Raw genomic sequence first — 23,084 nt, 5'->3', positions numbered from 1 at the left:
ATGCCTACAGTATACGGAGTTTTGTGACAAATCATTTTGCCCAAATTGTAATATTTAAATAAATATATTTAAAGTACCTGTATGATAAAGAAGTGCAGAGCTATCTGATGGTTTGTGACATTGCATTTTATTAATAAAAAATCAATAATCGATTTATTATTGTGAAAAACTGCATGAGAAATAACTCATTAAGAAATTATTAAATCCAGTAAGTTTTATTCTGGCAACAACACTCACTTCAATGTTAATATGTCATGGTATTCGCATACTCTTTGGCTACACCTTTATTTATTATTACAATAAGAGCACATACTTTTTAAACCAAGTATAAATTGGGACACAGGAAGTGACTACGCTCCATCAAAGCATAGAACATAGTTTTTGGAACATCCCTCCTCGATATGCTGGTATTGTCATTTGCAACTAAACATTTTGGATTTAACAGAATTCAAATCATTTTCACTATTGTTCTCTGATTTTTGAACATTCACTTGAAACAAATTCTTTACATTACTGATCTTTTTATGAACTATTTCTTTATTCACTTCATGCTTTATAAATATACTTTCAAACTAAAGTCAGGTGTTAGTCAGAGTACAGCAGCAGTTCAAGAAAGCCAGACATTTATGATGCTAATGAGTCGCACGCTACATAAATCAACATGTTTAATGCATGAGGGTCATATGAGTGCTGCAAAAGTGCTGATGGGGGGTGTCAGTGGGCAAAGGAATGTGCAGCTTTGTCTATACCTGCAGCCCTGCAGTGATTATTTTTCAGAGTTTAAGAGTCGTGCTGTGGAGAAAAGGAGAGACTCTGATACCATAGTGCATGAGTCACCCACAGGATATCATGAAACATGGGGTCAAGTTATGATAAACTGGGTTAGAGATGTAGATTATTTTCTGTATTTGTATATGTGGGACAGTCGATTGATTATTGCAAATGCTTTACTGTTGTTGTAAATGAGGCAAACAAAACTCCTTTGTATGCAAATCGACAGGTCAAAGTTCAAGTGAGGTCACAGTAAGAGGGACAGTTCAGCTGAAAATTAAAGTTCTTGCATCATTTTTTATCCCCAGGCATTGCAAACCTGTATGACTTTCTTTCTGCAGAACACAAAAGGAGATAGTTTAAAGAGTGTTGTTTAAGCAAACAACATTAGCCCCCAATTGGACACATTTCTCAGAATATCTTCATTTGTGCTTCACTGGGATAAGAGTCATATACAAGTTTATACAGCTTGAAACAAGACAAAAAACACAGTTAAAGTAGTCCTGCTGGTGGCAAAATGTCAGAACACTGAAGTGTTGTTGCAACAAGGAAATAAGAGTCTAAAATCGAATGCAACGTTATGAAACAGCAAAATGTCAAAAAAGGAACGAGCACTGAGTACTGTAGCTATGTGTCCACCTGCCTCAGGTGCATGATTCTGCCTTATATGGTATGCGAGAGAGTAAGGGGCGTTGTCTAATGCTGGCAGCACTGGAATTAAACCCCATCGCCCCCCCCTCCTCTAACCCACGAAAGATGGAGAGATAAATTCACAAGACTTGTCACTACACGACCACTCACCTGATAGGACAATAAGAAAAAAAACAGACATCTAACTTCCCCCAACTTAAACGGCAGTGTTGTGCTTCATATACGCTGCAGTATTCGTAATCTTATCCATAATGTAAATAGCAGGCATACAAAGGGTGTGTTTCTCAAGATGATGGAGAACATGAAAAAAGCGCCTGCCCAGGAATGTGCTCTTGCCATGTTGTTGTCTCTGCCACTTCCTGTTTGACATAGTTTGTTTCCTGTTGATTCTACGCCCAGAAGAAAACGACAAACATGCAGCTGACATGTCACATCAGTGTCGTGCAGTGTTACGTGCTACAGCATCTGAATTTTTTTTGTATTATAATTCTTAAAGCAAAGGGGGATTATAATGGTGTGAAGGTTAAAAGTGCAGTGTGTGACATTTAGCGGCATCTAGCGGTGAGGTTGCGAAGTGCAACCAACGGCTCACTCCATACCTCCCTTTCAAAGCACTACGGTAGCTGACACAGGAACAAGATGTCGTCAGACTTTCATTTCTTTGCCGAAGGAGATAACGTATTTACAAAGCGCTCTCTTTAGAGCAGTTTGTACGTTTAGGGCTACTGTAGAAACAACATGATGAATTCCATTGAAGAGAATTATGTAGTATGTAGAAGCTAATAAAAACATAACGCTTCATTATGTATGGTCTTGATACACCTCTGAAGACATAGTTATGTATATTATATTGCATATCTGTCAATAGATCCTTCCAAAAATTCAACACATTTGCATTTTTAAAATAAGTAGCCTAACAGCGCAAAGTTTATAGGTTTAAATGCCAAGGAACACAAACTGGTAAAATTTACACATTGAATGCATTGCAAGTCACTTTGGATAAATCATCTGCCAAATGTGTGAATGTAAAAGCTGAAAAAATGCACGTTACCAAAAATTATGTTAATGTTAAAATGTGAACATGTAAATTTTGCAGGATGCATACATATATTATGCCATTTAAAATGATCAATTTCTGATACTTTACACAGATATAAATAGTAAATCTTGGCAAAATAAATGAAATGTAAATGAAGCTGTCATTATTAAGGTGCATGTAATGTTATGTATGTGTGTGCTGTATTGAACAGTGAGTGTCTTTAAACATAAAAAAAAGAATTCTTTCGAAATAGTTAAAAAATAAGTAAACTACTACGTGGAATCATACAAACAGTGCAGACTTGTGTGCAAATGTTGAGTCATGATCTGCAAGACCATGTGACTAAATCTACCCAATCTGCCATCTGTTTCAAAAGACTCAATTCAACTTTCAGTCACCACCAGGAGGCGACACACAAAAATAATTTCTTTGAATTAATTGTTTAATTTATCAGTTCATTCGTTTTTCAAGAATTATATTTCCCCATATTGAACATTTCTTTTTACAAAACGACAATTGAGATAAACCTGAACAGTCACATCGAAGCACCATGTCACATACAGAGGCTTAAACTCGCGTCCTTCAGTGAACAGACTGTAAAAAATACCGGCTCACAAAATAGCCAATAACATCAATAGACAAGATGTCAGAATATTTCCCTCAGCTTTACAATCTCTCATTATAACTCGCACAATGTGTCAAGACAACGAAAACCTGACGGATAAGAATGTTATGTACAGGTAATAATAACATCATTTTTGTCAATGTGAAAAAAGCTATTTACTCCTACTTTGAGTTTGGTGATTTGTGATACAGATTCACAATTATGAATGGTGTCAATGAATATAGAATATGTAAATAATAATTGAGATATTATTTAAAATGAAAGGGAAAACATTCATGTTTTATACAATGCAAAATATAAAACATTTGCTACATCATGTACATATGTAACACTTTTATATTCTTCAATTGGGTATTTGATTTCTTTATGGTTTCTCTTAAATGTGTTATAGTTTTGAATGCCTTCTGTATACTGTATCTATAGTTATGAATTTTGTTATAATCTAATGTCTTTACCATATTCAGTACATGTTTCCATAAAAATAGTGCTAAACTATAAAACAATCCACTTAATCCCTTTCAAATACATTTAGAAGTTTGCTACATTCTTCCAATATCTCAACATTTCAAAAATAGACGTATAATATTTTTCCTTCTTTTACCATTAAAGTCAGTGAATTGTTTTACATTTCACAGTTGATATTCAGTATCAGTATGGCTGTTAAATAAAGAGATAATTTTTTTGTAATTGTTCATGTACAGTATCAACGTCTTTATCTTCCAGAGGTGAAAGACTTTCATCTGCTTTCGTTTGATAATATAATTCCAAAAAGAGAGAAAAAAGGGGATTCCGACACACAATTCTGATCACAAAACGGCAATCCAGAGTCACACAATGAACCCATATTGCTGTCATTGGCATCCAGTAGGGGGCAGTAGATGCGAGTATGGGGGGGCTCTAGACCTGAGTCGAGTATGATCTTGTGAGAGAGGGTCTAGGGCGGGCACAGGTGGAATATTCGGAAGGCATGTCTAGACTGCGCTGGAGATGGAGCGACGAGAGTGGATGAGCACATCGGGAGGGGTGGGGGCCAGGTATGGCTGATGGTCATGTGATGCCTGTGTACAAAACCCCTGGAACCTGCTAAAAGAAAACAAACAAAACGTTTCTGAAAAAGTGTGAGGGGCTCAATAAAGGACCTCAGATATTGAAAGTGACAATATTACACAGTTCAGCATCTAGTGCTAAGACTCCTCCCCTCTCTATTCGGATGTCAAATGCACCCACCCGTCACCCCTTACCTGAGAGCCACTTAACTTTTCGAGTGGACTTTCTACGCAGGGCATGGCGACCACGGGCATGTTGAGCGTGGGTTCTGGACGCGGGGGCTGACCGGGCGGAGGCATCGCTTGCAGCAGAGGCTGTGTCTGCTGGAAGTTATTGATCACACACGTGACCTGGAGGTGTGAAAAGAGGACAGCGATGAGAAGGTCAACGTCGTTTACAAAGATGACACTCTAGGATTATTTTGTATCTGTCCTTTGTGGATGAAGGATTTGAAATCCAGAGCATATTCAGCTGTGATTGGACTCGTTTTAAGAGGATGATGGACGGAGTCTAAAGCTGGCGGATAAGCTGCAGGTATGTGCTAATGGTTTGTTTTGACAGTCAGACCTTCACGTGGCTGTGTACCAATTTGCAGTGTCTGCCCTACATAATGCATACTGAATAATAGCATGCTGGAAATAGTGCAAGAATGATATAATAATTCCAGGTGGATTTTTGAAGGATGCATTCGTTTAAGAGATTAATCCCCACAAACATACAAAGCTTCAGAGAAGGGCAAGACTTTTACTGTCAAATATGCCCTTCAAAGTATGTTTTTTTCCACATCACCGGCAAAGTATATACTTTATGTGCGCACTTTCAGGGTCGCAGCCCTCAACTGAAGAAGATGAGAAACAAGATGTGTCACAATTCACATACACAATATGTGACCCCGGATCACAAAACCAGTCTTAAGTAGCACAAGAACAGTTTTAGTAAAAGCCATAAATACATTGTGTGGGTCAAAATTATCGATTTTTCTTTTATGCCAAAAATCATTGAAATATTAAGTAAAGATTATTTTCCATATAGATATTTTGTAAATTTCCTGCTCTAAATATATGAAAACTTTAGTTTTGAGAGTGGATGGACAGCTACAGTGCATCTGATTAACAACTTTAAAGGGAATTTTCCTCAATATTTAGATTTTTTTGCATCCTCAGATTCCAGAGGTTTAAACCGTTGCCTCCCCGGCATGTATTGTCCTATCATTACAAAACATATATCAATAAAAAGCTTAATTATTCAGCTTTCAGATGATGTAAAAATCTCAGTTATGACAAATTTACCCATAAGACGGTTGTTACAGGGTCACAATATACACTAATTTGTAGCATAAACAGTGTTCACTTTGAAATGACCACAAGAAGTGCACTTTAAGTGATGCACTCATTCAACAGAAAAATGAAGTGTGGAACGCTGGACACTTCATGCACTGAACAGTCGTAGTTTGCTTATGTAATGGAAAAGAGGAGGGGCTACCCTCTCAAAAAAAGAGTTCATTTTTAGTTTACTTTTTCACAATAACCATAAAAAATATACTTCTTAATGTAATTCTCAGAAATATATTTACAATTACACTTATACGGACAGAAAGCTCAGTATAAATTCTGAAAAAAAAATTCTAAGTAGACTTCGCTTGTAGCTGTGTTTACTCTTATGATGGAGTTGTGCATTGAAGACCTGTTAATTACCATTCATTACTTTTGAATATACTTCAAGGTGTGTATTTCAAGTAATGAGCTACTATCAGTACACTTATATGTTCACTTGTAGTATAGTTGCTTAACAAAAAAACTAGTAATATACTAGTAGTAGTAATATGTTTTGTATTCTTAGATGAAATGTAAGGGCATGTGAGCAAAAGTGTGCAGTGACACATACTTAGTCTGAGGTCTTATGGGGCAAAACATCTATATACTGACAACACATTAAGTGTTTCATTTAAGACAATACTTCTCTTCTAAAATGCATGGACTAGATGGTAAGATGGTAAAGTAAACAGTGCTACAGTCTGCCTTTGTGAATGTGTTGACTGGCTGAACTCCATACTGAGTGAAGATCTCCAGGGATGCCAGATCCTCACCAGAAAAGCGGCAATGGCTCCGCCGGTGAGATATCCAGCCAGAACGTCAGACCAGTGATTGCGGTACTCAGCTACACGTACAATGCCCACCAGAACGGCCAATGAGACGAGAGTCAGACACAGAGTGGGTTTGGTCAGCCTTGTGCCTTTCGTCCGCCACACCAGTGTTACATACATCTGCAAACACCACACGCACCAAAAAAATACAGACACGTTCACTAAACATTACAGTACAGTACAGTATGCACAGCACAATATACAGCACATCGTTTGTAAATGTATGAAAAACCCTAATGATTTACATTCAGTCCAGATTTTCTAGATTTGTCCACATTTGAACCAACCGTGCACTGAAAACATCCCTGAATATAAAACTATACATGCATATTTTCATGCATCTGTTTACACGCGTTCAAAATATTCTCATCCTAACATCCATGCGGAATAATAATAATATTCTCTTTAGTTTACTTTCGTCAGATCTGATCCCAGAGGAGCTACATGAATGAGAGACTGTCCACATGTGTCCAGTAAATGAATGGGTCAGCATTAATGAGAGGAGGAGGGATTTCATCTCATCGTGTCTGATCTCTTGTTTGTACTCACCACCGTGTAGACGGCCGAGTACATACTCAGCGCTGCGTCCTTCGAGGGGAAGGATTTGCGTGCGGTGATGATGAGATAAGGGTTACCCGTGCACGCCCGCCGCTCCGTAATGTACTGCAGCGGCGAATGACATCCCAGTGCCGTGTAGTTTGGCCGGCACGTGGACAGGAAGTGAGGCGTCTGGTTTCCCGTCACCACCTGTCCTGCGTTAGCAAAGATGGTGGTGGTGAAGAGACCAAAGGAGTACACGCCTAAGAGAACAAGAAAGACGAACCAAGAAACTACAATAACTCAAGCAAGAATTTACATTTTTTGGAAAATATTTGAAGGATGCTCGCCTCCACGATCCTAGCATTGCTTACCCAGAAAACGGACGATTCGGCGTAGCAACGGGTTGAAATAGCAGCAGTCGGCCGTAACAATTGTCTTCTCTTGCGTGGCCTCAGGTTTAGTGAAGAAAGATGTCAGCTCCCCCAGCAGTATCTGAAGTGGACAGAGACAAAGAGGAGATTTCTCAAGCGCTCACAGATGAATGCTCGAGGAGGAAAACAATATATTTCTGATTCAACTGATTCCCAAAAGTATGAGAGACCATCCATCATTGTCAAGAGATTTCTTGCTTCCAAACTAGATTTTATGAGAATATATGATCATTTGGTCTTATTTTCATGAGAACGATACATTCTCATTTTCAGTCCCATGAATGTATAAATACTAAATGCAGCGGCACAGCTGAGACATGCCACTTGTATATATTTAATCTACCTTAATAGCGTGACATCCGTAAAGCATGACTACTCACAAATTACTTTTTTTTTTTCTTTGCTGAGGAATAACACATCACAGCAAACCCATTTCTATTGGTCGGACACCAAAAATACAAACTCTTATTTTCTCACCCTCATGTTGTTCAAAACCTGTATGCGATTTTTTCTTCAGTGGAACACAAGAGAAGAGATGATAAGAAATGTCTCTGTGGTTTTGTGTTGATATTCAATTCAATGGGATTTAATGCCGTTTGGTTATCAACATTCTTCAAAATATCTTCTTTTGTGTTGTGCAGAAGAAATTCTGTCATACAGGTTTGGTATGACATGAGGGTGAACAAATGTTATCCTTACAAAGCCATTTAGTCAAACTCTACATTAATTCTAATGCAACACTCTGGCATTCTTTTTTTTATTATTCGGCTATTAGAACAATCTTAGTCTTCAATTCCACACCACATAAATAAAGATATAAACAAATATGCATTGTAAATAACTGGGAAATTAAGTTATTTAATATTGTTACTACAGGTCATGAATTACTGTAATTTCCTCTCTTCGACCCTCAAAATAAAAGTGCTTGAAAAGGTTCTTCACAGCGATGTCATACAAGAACCAACATTACTTCCACAAAGAACCAATCAAAGAAGCATTGATTTATTTTTTATAATCTTAAGTACATTTTTGGCAACATGAACCTTTTGTGAAACAGAACCGTTCTTCAGATGTTAAAGGTTCTTTATGGAACCATTTCAATAAAAAGGTTCTTCTATGGCATCGAAGAACCTTTTGAAGCACCTTTGTTTCTAAGAGTGAAAAACAGAAACATAATCATTTCTGTCCTGTGTTTCTGTATGTTTGAAATCTCATTATTTTTGCCGCATCATTATGAATGTAATACTTTGCATAGCAAATTCATCAGAACGGCGCCTTTTAGCGATAAAAAACGATGTGATTGGTCTTCAGATGAACTCTTCACAACTTCACAAGAAATTATAACAGATTACTAGAGGTTCATTCAAAACTTACATCAAATAATATTTCCATCAAGCAAAAGAAGTTAAACTAAAAGACAAAGAATTATCCTCAGTTAAGTGAGTGCACAGTTTGTTTTTTACTTGACTAATCCAAAAAGTCTTTAACCTCCGCAGACCTAAATATAAGGTCAGAACATAGTAAATGTAGCACTTTTACTACATGATCTTCCATTGTACATAATAGTATAAAACTCGACTAAAATTCTCGCATTTTCATTCTAGAGCCCATTGAGTTCATGAACGGCACTCTCTCTCCATGAGCAAAATGGAAATGATTCATGGATGGATTGAATAAATGGAACTCAGTGTAACCTTCAAATGCTCAGTGAGGTGCGGGGAATAGTTTTTTGTGTGGCTGGTTAAGAGCTCTTGTGAAATAACAGAGCGAGAGAGAGAGAGAGAGAGAAAGAGAAAAAAGCAATATTTCCCGATAACTTTTTTGACACAATAGAGCGCTCGGCAGAAATGAACAAGGATCCATTATGCTTTTAAATCCTCAACACACATCGCAATTAAAACACATCTGATCTGAAGAGCTTTACACCTAGGAAATGAATTTCAAATGCACGGCTGAAACATTTAGCAAAGTTCATGTATGCAGATATATGAGAGCTGTTTTGTTTAGTTCCACGTCATACTAATGCCGACTCTATCATACTTCTGTCATTTATTCAGATTCAAACTGCAAACCCCAAGGGAAACATCATCCCCACTAAACAGAACGCAAAACAGCTGTCAGTGTCATTGAATTGAAGACACGGGGTTTAAAGCAGTTGTTCACTTTCAAAATAAATTTTCATGGTTATTTACTTTCTTTATTTTAAAAAAAACACACACAAGACAAGGTACTATCACGACCCTGTCTACAAGTTTGAAAACTCAGGACAGGAACCTGACAGAAAAGGTCACGCTTGACATAGGCAGAAGAACCGAGTCAGTGTTTACAAGTTGAACTTGCAAGTTTTCAAAGTAATTAGTTATTACGTGAAGTCATGAACGCGCATTGCAGAATGGGGTTGAGTAATTTATCATGAAAATTTATTTTGTACACCTTTAAGACATCTTACAGAACCTGGAGCGACAGGACGTGAGGTCTTCACAGAGAGATTGATAGATGTTATTGGAGTGAAGCGTTCCGATGTCTAATTGGTGCAGGGTTGGGTAAGTTCCTATGAAAAAGTAATTAATTACAAGTTACTAATTAAATATTCAATAGTGTAATTAGATTTCTGTACAAATTACTCCAAAAAGTATTTAATTACTTTCTATATCCTATATCGACCTTGATTAGTTAAGTGATTCAAGTATAGACATGAAAGGACTCTTAATTCATTCAAATAAATCATATAAAATGACATTAAGTACTTATTAACTGACTAAAGTATAACAAATGCATGAAAGATACATTAATGTGTGCATTTTAAAGTAAAACAGTTCCACTATTGTATACATTACACAGTATTTAGTTCAATTACTTGAAGTAACTGTAATTCAATTACATAAGAGTAATCCCTTACTTTAATTTTTAAAGGGAAAAGTAATAAAATTACATTAACTAATTACTTGGTAACTAGTTACACCCAAAACTGAATTGATGAAACACTTCGTGAGTGAGACACGAACGGAAGCAAACCTGGATGGCAAGTTCAAAGCAGAAAGAAATCGATTGCGACATCAAAACGCAGACGGGAGAAAAATGAAACAGCGGGAAAGAGAGCCGAAGAAGGTTGAATTGAATAGAGGGGCGTCTGCTTTCACTGGGAACTTTATACGAGTTTGTTGATGTGCGCTTTCACAGCGGATGGGAACGCTGTCAAACCAGACGCTTTGAAATGGAAAGTGGAGCACCTGAAAACCCTGTGGTTTCCAGATGAAGGTGTCAAACTGCCGGTCAGAAAATAAACTCAAATAAACCTCTCCTGTGAAAGAGTTTCTTTAGAAATGTAAATCTTTAGTTTTATGTTGTGGGATCATTGCATTTTATTGTGAGTGACAACAGCAACTAATGTGGCCCATTTCAAAACAGCGGATGTGTAGACGTGTCCAGAGCATCTATGTTTCAATGTGAATGTGGGTCATTGTTATAGATGGTCCATATGGTCCGTGCAAGGACACACCACTGACCTTCACACCAAATATGGTACAAAGAAGAACATTTTGTGGGTCAGATGGGATGCCAGTGGGTAATACTTCAACCACCAACCGTTATTTTACCAAGATAGACAAAAAGTTTTAAGACATGAAAAAAAGAGAAATGTCTTGAGAAACTATGTAAAAAAACCCATATCCTATTTCGACGGTAGGTAAACGTGGGTTTACTTTGTAATTTCGTATTCGGATTGTGCATGTTGGGTTGAGACGGTGCAACAAAACCCACATTTACCTCAGATCCTCCGGGAAAACAAGTCCTGTTCAAACAGAGCTAAAAACACACACATCAGATTCTGTTAGTCTGCGGCTTACTGAACAAACCAGCATATATTTCCATTCTGATCAAGGCTGGTTCAAGACTATTCACACAAAAAAATCTTCATATAACACACTCTTATCATTTCAAACCTGTTAGACTTTCTTTCTTCTGTATGACACAAAAGAAGATATTTTAAAGAACATTGATAAGCAAACAACATTGGCCCCCATTGACTTCCATCGTATGGACACAAAACCATTTTAAAATTTCCAAAAAATTCAATACTTTGATCAAGGAATAAAAATGTGTGCCATTTTAAATCTGGTTAACAACAATGATTTGCCAGCACAGAACATAACTTTACATGTTCCCAGCGGCGCAGTGCCCTGGGCATTGACCCACTTCTGTCCTGCAAACTCAATTCTCTCAGTGCACTTACAGCACAATATACTTTGCAGTGACCAGAGCTATGTTAATAATTCAGAACACGCTTCATATGCCTTCATTTTGAAAAAAAGCAAATCTGCAAATGCAAGATATGTTATAGAAATTGTTTATCCAGAGAGAAAGATTCTGTTATTATTTACTCGCCTTCAGGCAGTTAGTATGAATGTACAGCAGTATATATCAAGCCTCATGACAGTTTGTTTAAAACAGACCAAAATGCAAATCATCAGAGCAACCTGAAAAACCTCAAGTCTGGCACATCACACTAAAACATAGTGTCATCATTCTGCTCCATTTGTTTTAGATCAATAAATGGTTCAGAAGACAAATTAATTCACATTTAAACAGGAAGTTTATTTGTTGATTGTATGTAAATAACTACACACAAACACACGTTTTTTTTGTTTGGGTATCTTTATGGGGACTTCTATTGTATTTATACCACCCTAATATTATTTCATCCCTCAACCCAATGTTATAATACTTTGTTAGAACTAAAACTATTAAAACATTTCTGTTAATTAAATTCAATAAAATATTTGAAAAAACTTCAGGAACTGAAACGAAAACAAGTTTAAGTAAGTCACAAAAATTATTAACTAAAAATAAAGCTAAAATTGAAATAAAATAAATGCAACTTATATACCTGTAGCATGATAAAATACACACAAACACACTCAACCATTCACCCACACAAACCACACACACGCACAAACATACACTATCTCGCTCTTTCTCTCTCTCCTTTGGATCATTTCACATTTAATACACTATTTAAACACACAACACATCACGTCATGGTTTGCACAGCTGTCTGTCCTCACAAACACACTCCTTAAGATGTTTCTGGGTGACATGCTGGAGGCTCCAGGAGGATGCAGCAGAACACACAGTGTTGTCACAGCGTTACCATGGCATCAGTATGATGTCTGCGTGCTCCCGCTAACACAATACAGATCACAAACACACATTCAGCACATCACACGTCCCATCCACATTTACATGCTGTCACGTGAGCTAAATCTTTTAACTGTCATTTAAAGAAATCAAACACAAACGGCAGTGCATGTGTCATTTAGAATATCTGTTGTCAAAAACAACAACAGTCTCACAACCTTTATTATATTTCTAATTATTATTCACACTCTGTCATTCTTAAGCCCCACATCTCTTCAGCTCTTCTCACGTTTGCTTCATTTTATAATTCTCCATTTTTCTTCCTACTCCAGCATCACCTTCTCTCTTTTTTCATGCCCACATGTCTCTCTCTCTCCCTGAGTGTTATTAAATCTGAGTAGGAGTGTTAAACAAAAGCTGATGTCTTATTAGTGTGTATCTCCACAGAGAGAGGTTCACCACATCCTTTGGGCATCAGTGTAAACTCACACGAGTGCAGGTGACGTGGACCTCAGAACATCATCTTTGCTTTCGTCTCTGTTTATCTCTCCCTCTATTTTCTTTCACACCCCGCCTTTCGTGTTTTCCAATTTATTTTGCTTTCGATTCCACTTACATTCTGTGTCAATCCATGTACATTCAGGATTGACATAGACATAGTCATGCTGCCTCCCCAGATACACGCTTTAAAATAAAGGTGGTTAAAAGGTTCTTCACAGCGAGCGATGCCATAGAAGAACCATTTTTGGTTCCACAAAGAACAATTCAGTCAAAGGTTCTTAAAGAGCCATCTCTGTTTTACCCATTTATTATCTGAGGAACCTTTTTTGTTCTTCAGATGTTAAAGGTTCTTTATGGAACCAAAGATTATTCTTTGGTATCGAAGAACCTTTTGAAGCACCTTATTTTTTGGAGTGTATCCCGTTTTGACCAAATGTTCAATAACCAACAAATCCAACCCAGGATGCACTGCAGCATCTGTAAAAAACAAATCCAAAATAAAGGGAATAGCTTACAAAGAGATGGAAGAACATTTTTGGCTGTACGGTTTTGTCAAGAACCTTTAACATCAGAAGAATCTTTCTGTTTCACAAAAGGTTCTTTGTGGCAAAAAAGGAAAGAAGAGATGGTTCTTTAAAGAACCTTTGGGTGAATGGTTCCTTGTGGAACAAAAAATGGTTCTCCTATGGCATCGCTGTGAACCTTTTAAGCACCTTTATGTTAAAGAAAGAAGATTGCAGACAGGATGAGATAAATGGTGATTTAGGGCTCTCACGATATCAAATTGCCAAAAGGTTTTATGATATTACAGCAATATTTATATTTAAAATAAAAAATCCTATGTTACATTCTATGCTATCGGCCAGTATTTCTGGTTTTAGTCGAATGGATTTATCCAATGTGACATACAAGATAGTTACTAATGTTAGTGTTTATGGGTAATGCGTACAGTATTCCCAAAGTTTCTATGTGGGCATGAGTTGTCAAAGTTGATTCAATTTTACTGTGTGAGCTTCAAAGAGGATCTTTGACTGCAATATCAAACATCAAAAACACGTTATGTAATAACGTTACATGTTTTTTCCGTCTATCTGTGTTTTTGGTTATGGTGTGGGTTTGTGAAGGTTTGTAAGGACCTCTTTTTATAAACCATCTCTACTGGACCCATTACATAACACCTGATGTGTTTGACATTACCAGCTAGAACTGCTGTGTCTATTCCCGTTCAGAATCCAATACATGTGCTGATTTCCTTTTATTACACTCCACTTTCAATGTTGGCTCAATCTCTTTTGCATACATTCATGAAAGGGGTGTTCCATCATTACATATGTATGGCAGAATTTGTATTTTTATAAATCATTTTAATCCATTGGTTAAATAGAAATAAAAGCCCACCTAGCTGAACTGAAATGGAAGCGACCCAAATCTAGTACACCATCTATAGCACACAGAAACATGTGACGGCTGTGAACTAGAGAGTCACTTGACATCTTCAGATTTGAAGAAGCTACGTGTCTCAGTAATTAAACCTTTCAGCGGAGTTCTAACGCCTGTTTACAGAAGAAAAAGCCAGAACTGACAAGAGACAAAGAGCTTTTCCTTTCCACTACCACCGTTTCCAGATTTCACTCCAAAAGATAGAAACCTCAAACCACCCACACACACTCTCCCCCAGCCCACATATTCACTCTCGCACACACACACACACATACAGAGAGAGCGTACAAACCTTCACTATCATCCTCAAGACATAGACATGCTCACACACACCTATTGCACGTGTGTATGTATGTAAATTCACACTGATGTATGTTTATCTGTGGGTGAATCGTATGTCATATTTCACGCCAGAAAGAAAGAAAACAAAGCTTATTCTACAACCATTTCACAATATTTTCATGACAACAATAGCAAATGTACTCCCTACAGTCTCATTACTGGAATGTGTAAAAACTCTCATTACTGTTGGACTATGATGCTTCTAACCTCCACCTGATTTACTGTAACCATCACTGTCCATATGAAAAACAGCAGAAGACACACAAAAACACAACAATAATCTCTCTTGCTAATAAAAGACTCTTGCTATAAATACAACAATACAATATTGGTACTGTGTATATTGTTTTAAGCATTTTATTCACATTACTGTACACCAAAATGTGTACATATAATTTTAATTGTGATTTTTACCAGGTAGATAATAATTTTTTTTCGTTGAAAATATGACGTTGCTGTTTCAGTGGTGCTCAATCATTGGGAAAATAAATGTCATAAATAATCAAAAACGATCCTGTGGCTTCATTGATTTTATCAGACAATAATATAGAAAATGTGGAAATTATATGGTATAAAAGATAATATATATTATTTGATACAATATGATAAATGCAATGAATATAATATAATATAATATAATATAATATAATATAATATAATATAATATAATATAATATAATATAATATAATATAATATAATATAATATAATATAATATAATTACTGCAATATAATATAATTTATATAATATACTATTATTTATATATAATATAATATAATAAAGCATAACATAACATAATTTATTTAATTAATTAATATAATACAGTACAATACAATATAATTACTGTAATATAATATAACTTATATAATATAATATCAAATAATATATATTTTTTTACTTTTTATTGTGAAGTAACCTTTGAACGTATTTTTTATTATGTTTCACAAAAACGAAACATAAAACAAACAATTGCATGCCGTGAACACACACACACACAGACAAAAGACACTAAATTAATTTCTTACTATATATATTGCACAGACTGCATTTGCACACATACATGACAAGATACATCCAGAAATGTCATAGGCTACTATATCCTCGGCTCTCTCTCTCTCTCTCTCACACGCACACAGACCCCCACACACGCACGTGCACAGCTTTGTCCATATGAAGCTATAGGTGACAGGTGTCACTGCGCAGGCTGCTGTAATCTCCATGTGCAGAGGGAAACATGTTGAGCTTCACCCTCTGCTCTCATTTGCACAGATGAGGATTGTGTGTGAAAACACATTTAAAAGTAAAGAAAGCTCTTTGGCAGTCTAATGCTGTTTTATCTCACCATCTGTTTCATTGTGTTTAGACGGAGACAGATATTAATTCACATTTCCTCTGACAATGCATCAATGACACCTCTGGGGAATCAGAATGTCTTCCCTAGTCAACCAAACACAGTCTCTTGCATTGACCTCATCTGAGTTACATTCAATGCATGGCATCACTGTAAACATCAGACTTTGTTGATGTCACTTGTTCGATCTGAACTGACCTAAATAAAGATGACACGACGTTCCGACCGCATTCACTCTAAACATTCACAGATCATCGGTTCTAAAAGCCTAGAACGTTGTTATGTTCATTACTGCCTAAGCTTTTATGCACAGGCTAGAGTAAAAAAAATCGTAACGCAAATGCGTTGCATTCTTATTGGCGCCACAGGGGGCGCTACCACAGGCATGAGCCTAAATGGCCAGTTCAGCTCAAGTTTTGTATTTCAGGTTAACTATCATCATAGCGCACAACACTTTGAAGGGAATCTTTCGAAGGAAATTGGATTTTAAACTCTGGATACGTGAATAAAAATGTATAAAAATGTAAATACTTACAATGGAATCTGTTTGGTTACTGTACTGCGTGTTTTATGGCCATATGATGTGATATAATAGACTCAACATTGAGGGATCTTTTATTGATCTATCCTGGTTACAAACAGACAAGATAAGTTTGGACCAAGACCAAAATGTCAACTAATTTTAGTCTCAACAGCATTGAACATTTAAAATGGCAACCATTCAAACCAGTTTAAGTGTTGCTTATTTAACAGGAGGGTCTAAGTAAACATATTATTAATACAATTATTTCCATGTCTAAAATCGGAAAGAAAAAGTCACGGATCTTTTTCCAGGACAGAATCAAGATTTTTCTTTTGGCTGAAATCAAGTCACAGGTTTTCTGTATGAACAGGTTTATTTTATAGCTATACCACTAATCAAATGAATGCATTTGTGTTAAAGACATTTTAGGAGGACATAATCTAGAAAAGAAGAACATAGCAGCTATATGATTAAAACATCAGAATCACGTTCACACACATTCACGCGCGCACACGCGACAAACAGAGGTACACACACACACGTGTGAGTTTATGAATGAGGGTCTTACTGTGACGGTGGGGATGGCAGTGACCAGTGAATACACCAGCACAGGTGGAGCTTTGCTGTCATCTTCAGGTCCTGGATGCGGCTTTGAGAAGGCTTTATCAAAGCAGAAGAATCCTTGAATGTGCACAGGGAACGTGTCCGTATACTCAAAGTAGTACGCCAGGAGAACCGTTCCGGCCATGATCACCAGCTGGAAATAAAACATGATTCCAGTTTAGAGTTAAGAATCCCTTCTAGAACGTGGACGACGAGAAACGCATCAGAGGCTGAAATCTGAGGTCTCAGGCTGTGAATGAGTAAAGCCGACATGAAACGGGGGCAAAGAAGAGCTTGAAATTCAGCCGTGGCTCTCTATAGAAATCAAATAAGAGGCATGAAAGACGCAAGAAAGCAAAAGAGAAAAATCCACGAGAAAGAAACAGACAGTTGAGAATGATCGAGGATGAGATGAGAAACAGGGGAGGAGGGAAAGAGATGACAATATAGAGAGAGACAGAGAGAGAGAGAGAGAGAGAGAGAGAGAGAGAGAGAGAGAGAGAGAGAGAGAGAGAGAGAGAGAGATGGTGGAAAGAGGGGGGTGTGTGCATCTGTGCATCTGCGCTCACAGCAGGAGAGGAAATTGGTAGATTGCCGCAAGGAGAATATAAATTTTTTTAGATAAAGGGGAGAAGAGATGAAATAGCATGATTTTTTATTATTAATGTGATTTCATTATTTGAATTATGAAATAGCAATAATTTCTCAAAAATTAAGGTTTCATTTTGGTCAGTAAAAAGTACAAAGAGGTTCTGAATTAATCTTAAGGAATTGTTGGATGTCAGCTTTAGGTAATTAAAATAAACATTTTATGAGTATTATTTTAAGAACATCAGTTTACATGTAAGCATTTGCGCTTTCTGGCCATAAACATTCAATAAACATCACAAATGACAGTTTTCATAGATTACTATTTTGAGAATATGGGTAACATGGTTGACATTATCCTGAATGAGGCTAGAGATTCTAGCTGGTTTACACCAAAAGTTGCTTTTTAGTTGTTAGAAACTATCAAAAATTTTAATAAAGTTGTTTTATGATTTAATTGTAATAATATTGTTTGTAAACAGGGTTGAACAGAATTTGAATTATATTATATATATATATATGTATATCTTAACAATTATATTAATGATATTATATTCATCAAATATATTATGATGCTTTACAAATGAAATGAAAACTTTGTGATACATCAAATGATAATTTGCAATGTACGAAACATGCAATATAACACACATCATAACAAAATAATTTTATTGGTGATTTGTGAGATTTAAAAGTGTGAATTATAAAAGCATAGCAGGACTGGAGGCTTTGGACCCGTGACCCTCTTGTGTCAGTGTTTCCATTAATGTCCTATAAAACATTAACATCATTGTGCCACAAAGCACTCCATGTTCAGGTTTATTTATAGACATTATTTATAGAATCAGATGCTTTCTCTAAAAATTCAATATTACAAGCAAGCAATGTTCCTTCCATTGTGTTTTCCATCTAAAATTTAAACGTCAACAAATCGCATTTTAAAATGCAGAACAGATGTTTATAAATGCAGAACTGCAGGATCTGAGCAGCTACATTAACATCATTATAAGTGCATTTTATATACGTCTTATAATGAAATACAATACATCATGTTGCCATTGCTAAACAACGTACTGGACAAACTTTGGATATTTAGATAGAATCGTCAGTTCAGATGCAGCATGTGCCATTCAAATATGATTTTATTTAGACTTCAGGGTAAATGCTTTCATTTAAAATCAAACTAACCAGTATGTGCAAACACAAATTGACACTTAATTTGGTATTTCATTTCATCTCATCTTTCACATCGCTTCAAACCAGCATTTACAAAAGGGGAAACCCAGTTTTACACTTTTACACCCAGTGTGCTTTTCTAAACTGTGGTCTAAACTCTCAGGGATAAAACACCACCTCATAGGTCCAAAAGCCTAAACAAATGAAGGAGGATTGCCAATTTAGTTTCCTGTTGCTGCACCCTGGACTTAATGAAGGCAGTCACAGAGAGAAGGGGATAATGGCCAAGTACCATCATCCATCTGTGCTCGATTACACGATAAACAAATCTTTTCCATTAAGCTCTTTTATAGTCCATTGCCTTTATTGCACTAGGATATTTCTATTGCCGCCTCGGATTCTTCTTCCTGCTGTGCACCTCCATGTTTTTCAGCTGTTGCATAAACACCAGTTTTCTGTTCTCACTCATCTAAAAACTATTTCACAGGTCTGCAACCAGTTATTTTAACTTTAATATGCTGGGTGACCCGTCATTTTGACATTTTAAACACATTCATTTGGCAGAATCTTTCATCCAAAGTGATGTCAGAATATATTCCCTGGAAATCGGGGAAGATCTTGCATTGACAATGTCATGTTCTACCAGTTAAAAAACCGCACAGACTCATCAGCAAGGCACAGAAACTAATTGTGAATTCATTTAGAAATGAAAATCAAAGCAAGATGTTAAAGCAAACTGAAACCTTTTTAAGTAACGCTTGGAAACGGTTTAATTATCCCTCTGGTTAAACACTCCTGGATGGAAAGCATTGCTTCAGGATAAATAGATATTTGGCAGTGTATTAGTAATTTGGCTCATGTATTTTAACCAAATAAAACGTGCCAATTTCAAAACATGCCATATTCAGAAAGCACTAAGTGGGTTTGGTATTGGCTTTTGTTTCTTTTGTCAACAGACAGAAAAATCTGTCCATGATTTCTAAGAAAAATGTGTGAAAAGTGTGATGTGTCCAAGTTGGCTACAGATAACAATTTTAAAGACTTCCTCATTTATTATTGACAAAATAATTTGATAATTTACTCATCTCAGGGGTTGATTCTAAAGAGAAATACAAGAAACTTCAGGTAAACAAGAAACCAACATTTTGCTTTGGAATAATACAGTTATTCTCATCCAAACATTACGAATGAATGAATAAATGAATGATGTTTTCAAATATACAAGAGCAAATAAATGTATATATATATATATATATATATAAAAATCTTGACAAGATGAAATAACAGCTTTAAGATGTCTAAGATGAGAAAGTCAAACATTTCTATCAGTGTGTGTGTTTCTAAAGAATATGTCACAGTGGTTTAGATTACACAAGGGACTTTTAAAAAGCACCCAACTTTGTGTCCTCATTTCTCAGGGTGAGTGCATTGCTTTGTCAGTTTTTAATTTTTTTCTTCACCGGCAATGAATAAATAACAGCTGTACCTGCTCCACCATGGTCAAAAAACAAAAGGTCCAATGTATAATTTTTGGAGGATCTATTGACAGAAATGCAATATTATATACCAACCCGGTCTCATCAATCTGCATATAAATAACTGTGTGTTCAGAGGTGTATGAAGACCTTATATAATGAAGAATTATGTTTTAATTACCTTAGAATGAGATATATCTATCTACATACACCGCCGGTCCCCATACATGGAATTCACCATGTTGTTTCTACAGTAGCCCTTAATGGACAAACGGCTCTATGGAGCACGTTTCGTAAATATGTTATTGCCTTTAGCAAAGATGAGAAAATTTGACGACATCTTACTCCTCTGTAAGCCGCCGTAGTGCTTCAAAATGGAGGCCGTTGGTTGCAACTCCCAATCTCACCACTAGATGACACTAAAATCTCCCATATTGCTTCTTTAATGGTTCCTTTAGTTAGTATCAAACCTCTGTTCAGAATTAAGGTTAAACCAAAAGGCACCTAATCAAAGCTTGGAAGGCTGAGGCACCAGTTGAAGATCAGTTAAACTAGAGTTGAGCTAAAACAGTTTAAACCAGCTAACAAGACCATCAAACCACTTTAAGCTTGTTTAAGAATTTTATTATTTATAATTGTATTATGGGTGATCCTATCTCCATTTTCTAATAGTTTCTAACAGTAGAAAAGAAGCTCAATTAGAAATAAAAACCCATAAACAAGTTTGATAGTCTCTACATTTGATACATTTGTCAGAAAGCTTCAGATCCAGATGTATGGTATAACTGTGCCCTCTGCTGTTGACACAGTATATTTCAAATGCTGCTGGAATAAAGAACATCGGACTATGTTTTGTCTATGAGCATTTCTTACATTTTTCAGGTCTTATGTAGAGGACAGTAATCTGAATTTGGCATGAAAATTAAACAAACACCAAACACACTCAGACGCTTCTGTATATGAAGAGTTTGGTTTAAAAAAAACTGTTTTTATTATGTTATCATGGTTTTATTGTGTTAGTTAGCCTAACACAAAAAAATGTTGTTTGATTTATAATAAAAAAAATCTTTAAAATTTGGAACCAAACTCTTCAAATTTGTGTGTTTGGTGTCAATACATTTACAGCGTTTTGGCAGACTTTACTCACATAAAGTGCGTTAGTTTTACATGCGAGACTGCTGTGGTAGACAGATGGCAGACAATGCAGAAAGTGTTCTTCCCATGTTTTATTTACAGACGCTTGTAGCTGCATTCGTTCTTTAATTAAATCACATTACTTAAATACTAAAATCTGCTTGATTATTCAAATATATATATATATTTAAAAAAATGTTTGGTTTGATTTTGTTAAGAAATAATAAAAAATTGAAACTAAATCTGCCAATATTGCAAAAAGATTTTAAGGATTATTTTGCAATAATAACCGTCTGACTGTATCGTAACATCACTCTGCGTCTATTGAAACCACACAACTGCATTTAATACAAAAATACACCTGAAGTATTCTAGACATACAATATTTTCTGTGACATTTAAATGTCATATTTTGCAATTTGTTGAATTTATACTTCGCTTCATAATTTGAATGAAACAATGCATAATAAAGCGATAGTGTAGGATCAATAAAAGCTTGTGTAGGAAGTTTAATGATTCCCACACGATGCTAAAATATCTGATCTCAGATGAAAAGAAATTGGGTCTGTAAAGCCCAGAGGACAAACACTCTGAACAGAACCCACACTTGTTTAATATTGTTGTTTACTACATCAACAGATATCTGAATGTTGATTTAAGACTCGAGTCTACCACATTGAAGCGTTCTCTGAATTTCTGTTGACAAGACAACAAGTATTATTATAAATGACACATAAACTGTATTTTAAATAGAGAGATGAGAAATGACTGTAATATTTTTGTAGGAATATTAAGTGTTTCGTGCTCTCCTAAATCACTTTTTACAGGCTCAAACATAAAGAGATTTGAGTGATAGAGATCTTTCCATTAACATTTTCATCTAACATTGTACCAGGATTATTAATTTTAAAATATAACGTTGTTAACATTTACTTGAGTGCTTTACACCGCTTTATTTCCTCAAATGACATATCTTACATGCATTTCTCCGCAACACATTTTTCATTGTGTTCTTTATCTAGTTATCTTGCTTTCCGAGCCTGTGATAGACTAAAACTAATTTTGATCAAAGTAAAAATCCTTCCTTTTGGCAACGAGCTCCTGTTCCGCCCACAGCTGTTGTCTCGTGGAATGAGTCTCTCATCTCTGTTCTCATCTTCAGCAGCAGACACACTCAACATCAAGGAGTTTTCTCCTTTGGGGGACATAAGCGAGAACTTCACAAAATGATCCTTAACAAAACACGTCTCAGAGATTACATGGATGATGACCAGTGGGAGCTCGGGCAAGTTCAAATCCCGGAAGACATTATTAACCAATCGGAGACTATATCACAATTTAGCTCTTGCTTTGGTGTTCTTAAAGCAGTATGAATAGGGATAGGAATAATCCCCCCCAAAATAAATCTAAGGAACATTCCTGTCATCCTTTATTCATGCCCAATTATTTCACACCTGTCTCTTCTATTTTCAAACGATCCGATTGCAGCAAAAACATAATTCAGTCTCACACAGAGATATCAAACATCTTCAGAAGACTTGCATTATACTTACACGATGCCTTTGAAT

At 36.0% G+C, this 23,084-nt stretch overlaps 1 protein-coding gene across 4 annotated transcripts in view; it reads right to left on the bottom strand.

Moving 5' to 3' along the window:
* Positions 1-2,907: 2,907 nt before the first annotated feature.
* Positions 2,908-23,084, bottom strand: part of plppr2b (phospholipid phosphatase related 2b) — an 87,826-nt gene continuing 67,649 nt past the window's right edge. For 3 of the 4 annotated variants that reach the window (XM_056750723.1, XM_056750724.1, XM_056750725.1), the window contains 6 exons: positions 17,109-17,297; positions 7,188-7,308; positions 6,826-7,076; positions 6,220-6,396; positions 4,344-4,483; positions 2,908-4,169 (listed from right to left, as the gene is read on the bottom strand). In XM_056750723.1, coding sequence (XP_056606701.1) covers positions 4,058-4,169; positions 4,344-4,483; positions 6,220-6,396; positions 6,826-7,076; positions 7,188-7,308; positions 17,109-17,297 — 990 coding nt within the window. In that variant the 3' untranslated portion in view covers positions 2,908-4,057. The remainder of the gene's footprint in view (positions 4,170-4,343; positions 4,484-6,219; positions 6,397-6,825; positions 7,077-7,187; positions 7,309-17,108; positions 17,298-23,084) is intronic. The other variant, XM_056750726.1, reaches the window with a different exon arrangement.

The sequence above is a fragment of the Triplophysa dalaica genome, chromosome 6 (assembly GCF_015846415.1).
Source record: "Triplophysa dalaica isolate WHDGS20190420 chromosome 6, ASM1584641v1, whole genome shotgun sequence".
In the NCBI taxonomy this organism is placed as follows: Eukaryota; Metazoa; Chordata; class Actinopteri; order Cypriniformes; family Nemacheilidae; genus Triplophysa; species Triplophysa dalaica.
The sequence above is the reverse complement of the archived record's forward strand: the minus strand, read 5'-3'. Positions and strand labels throughout refer to the sequence as shown.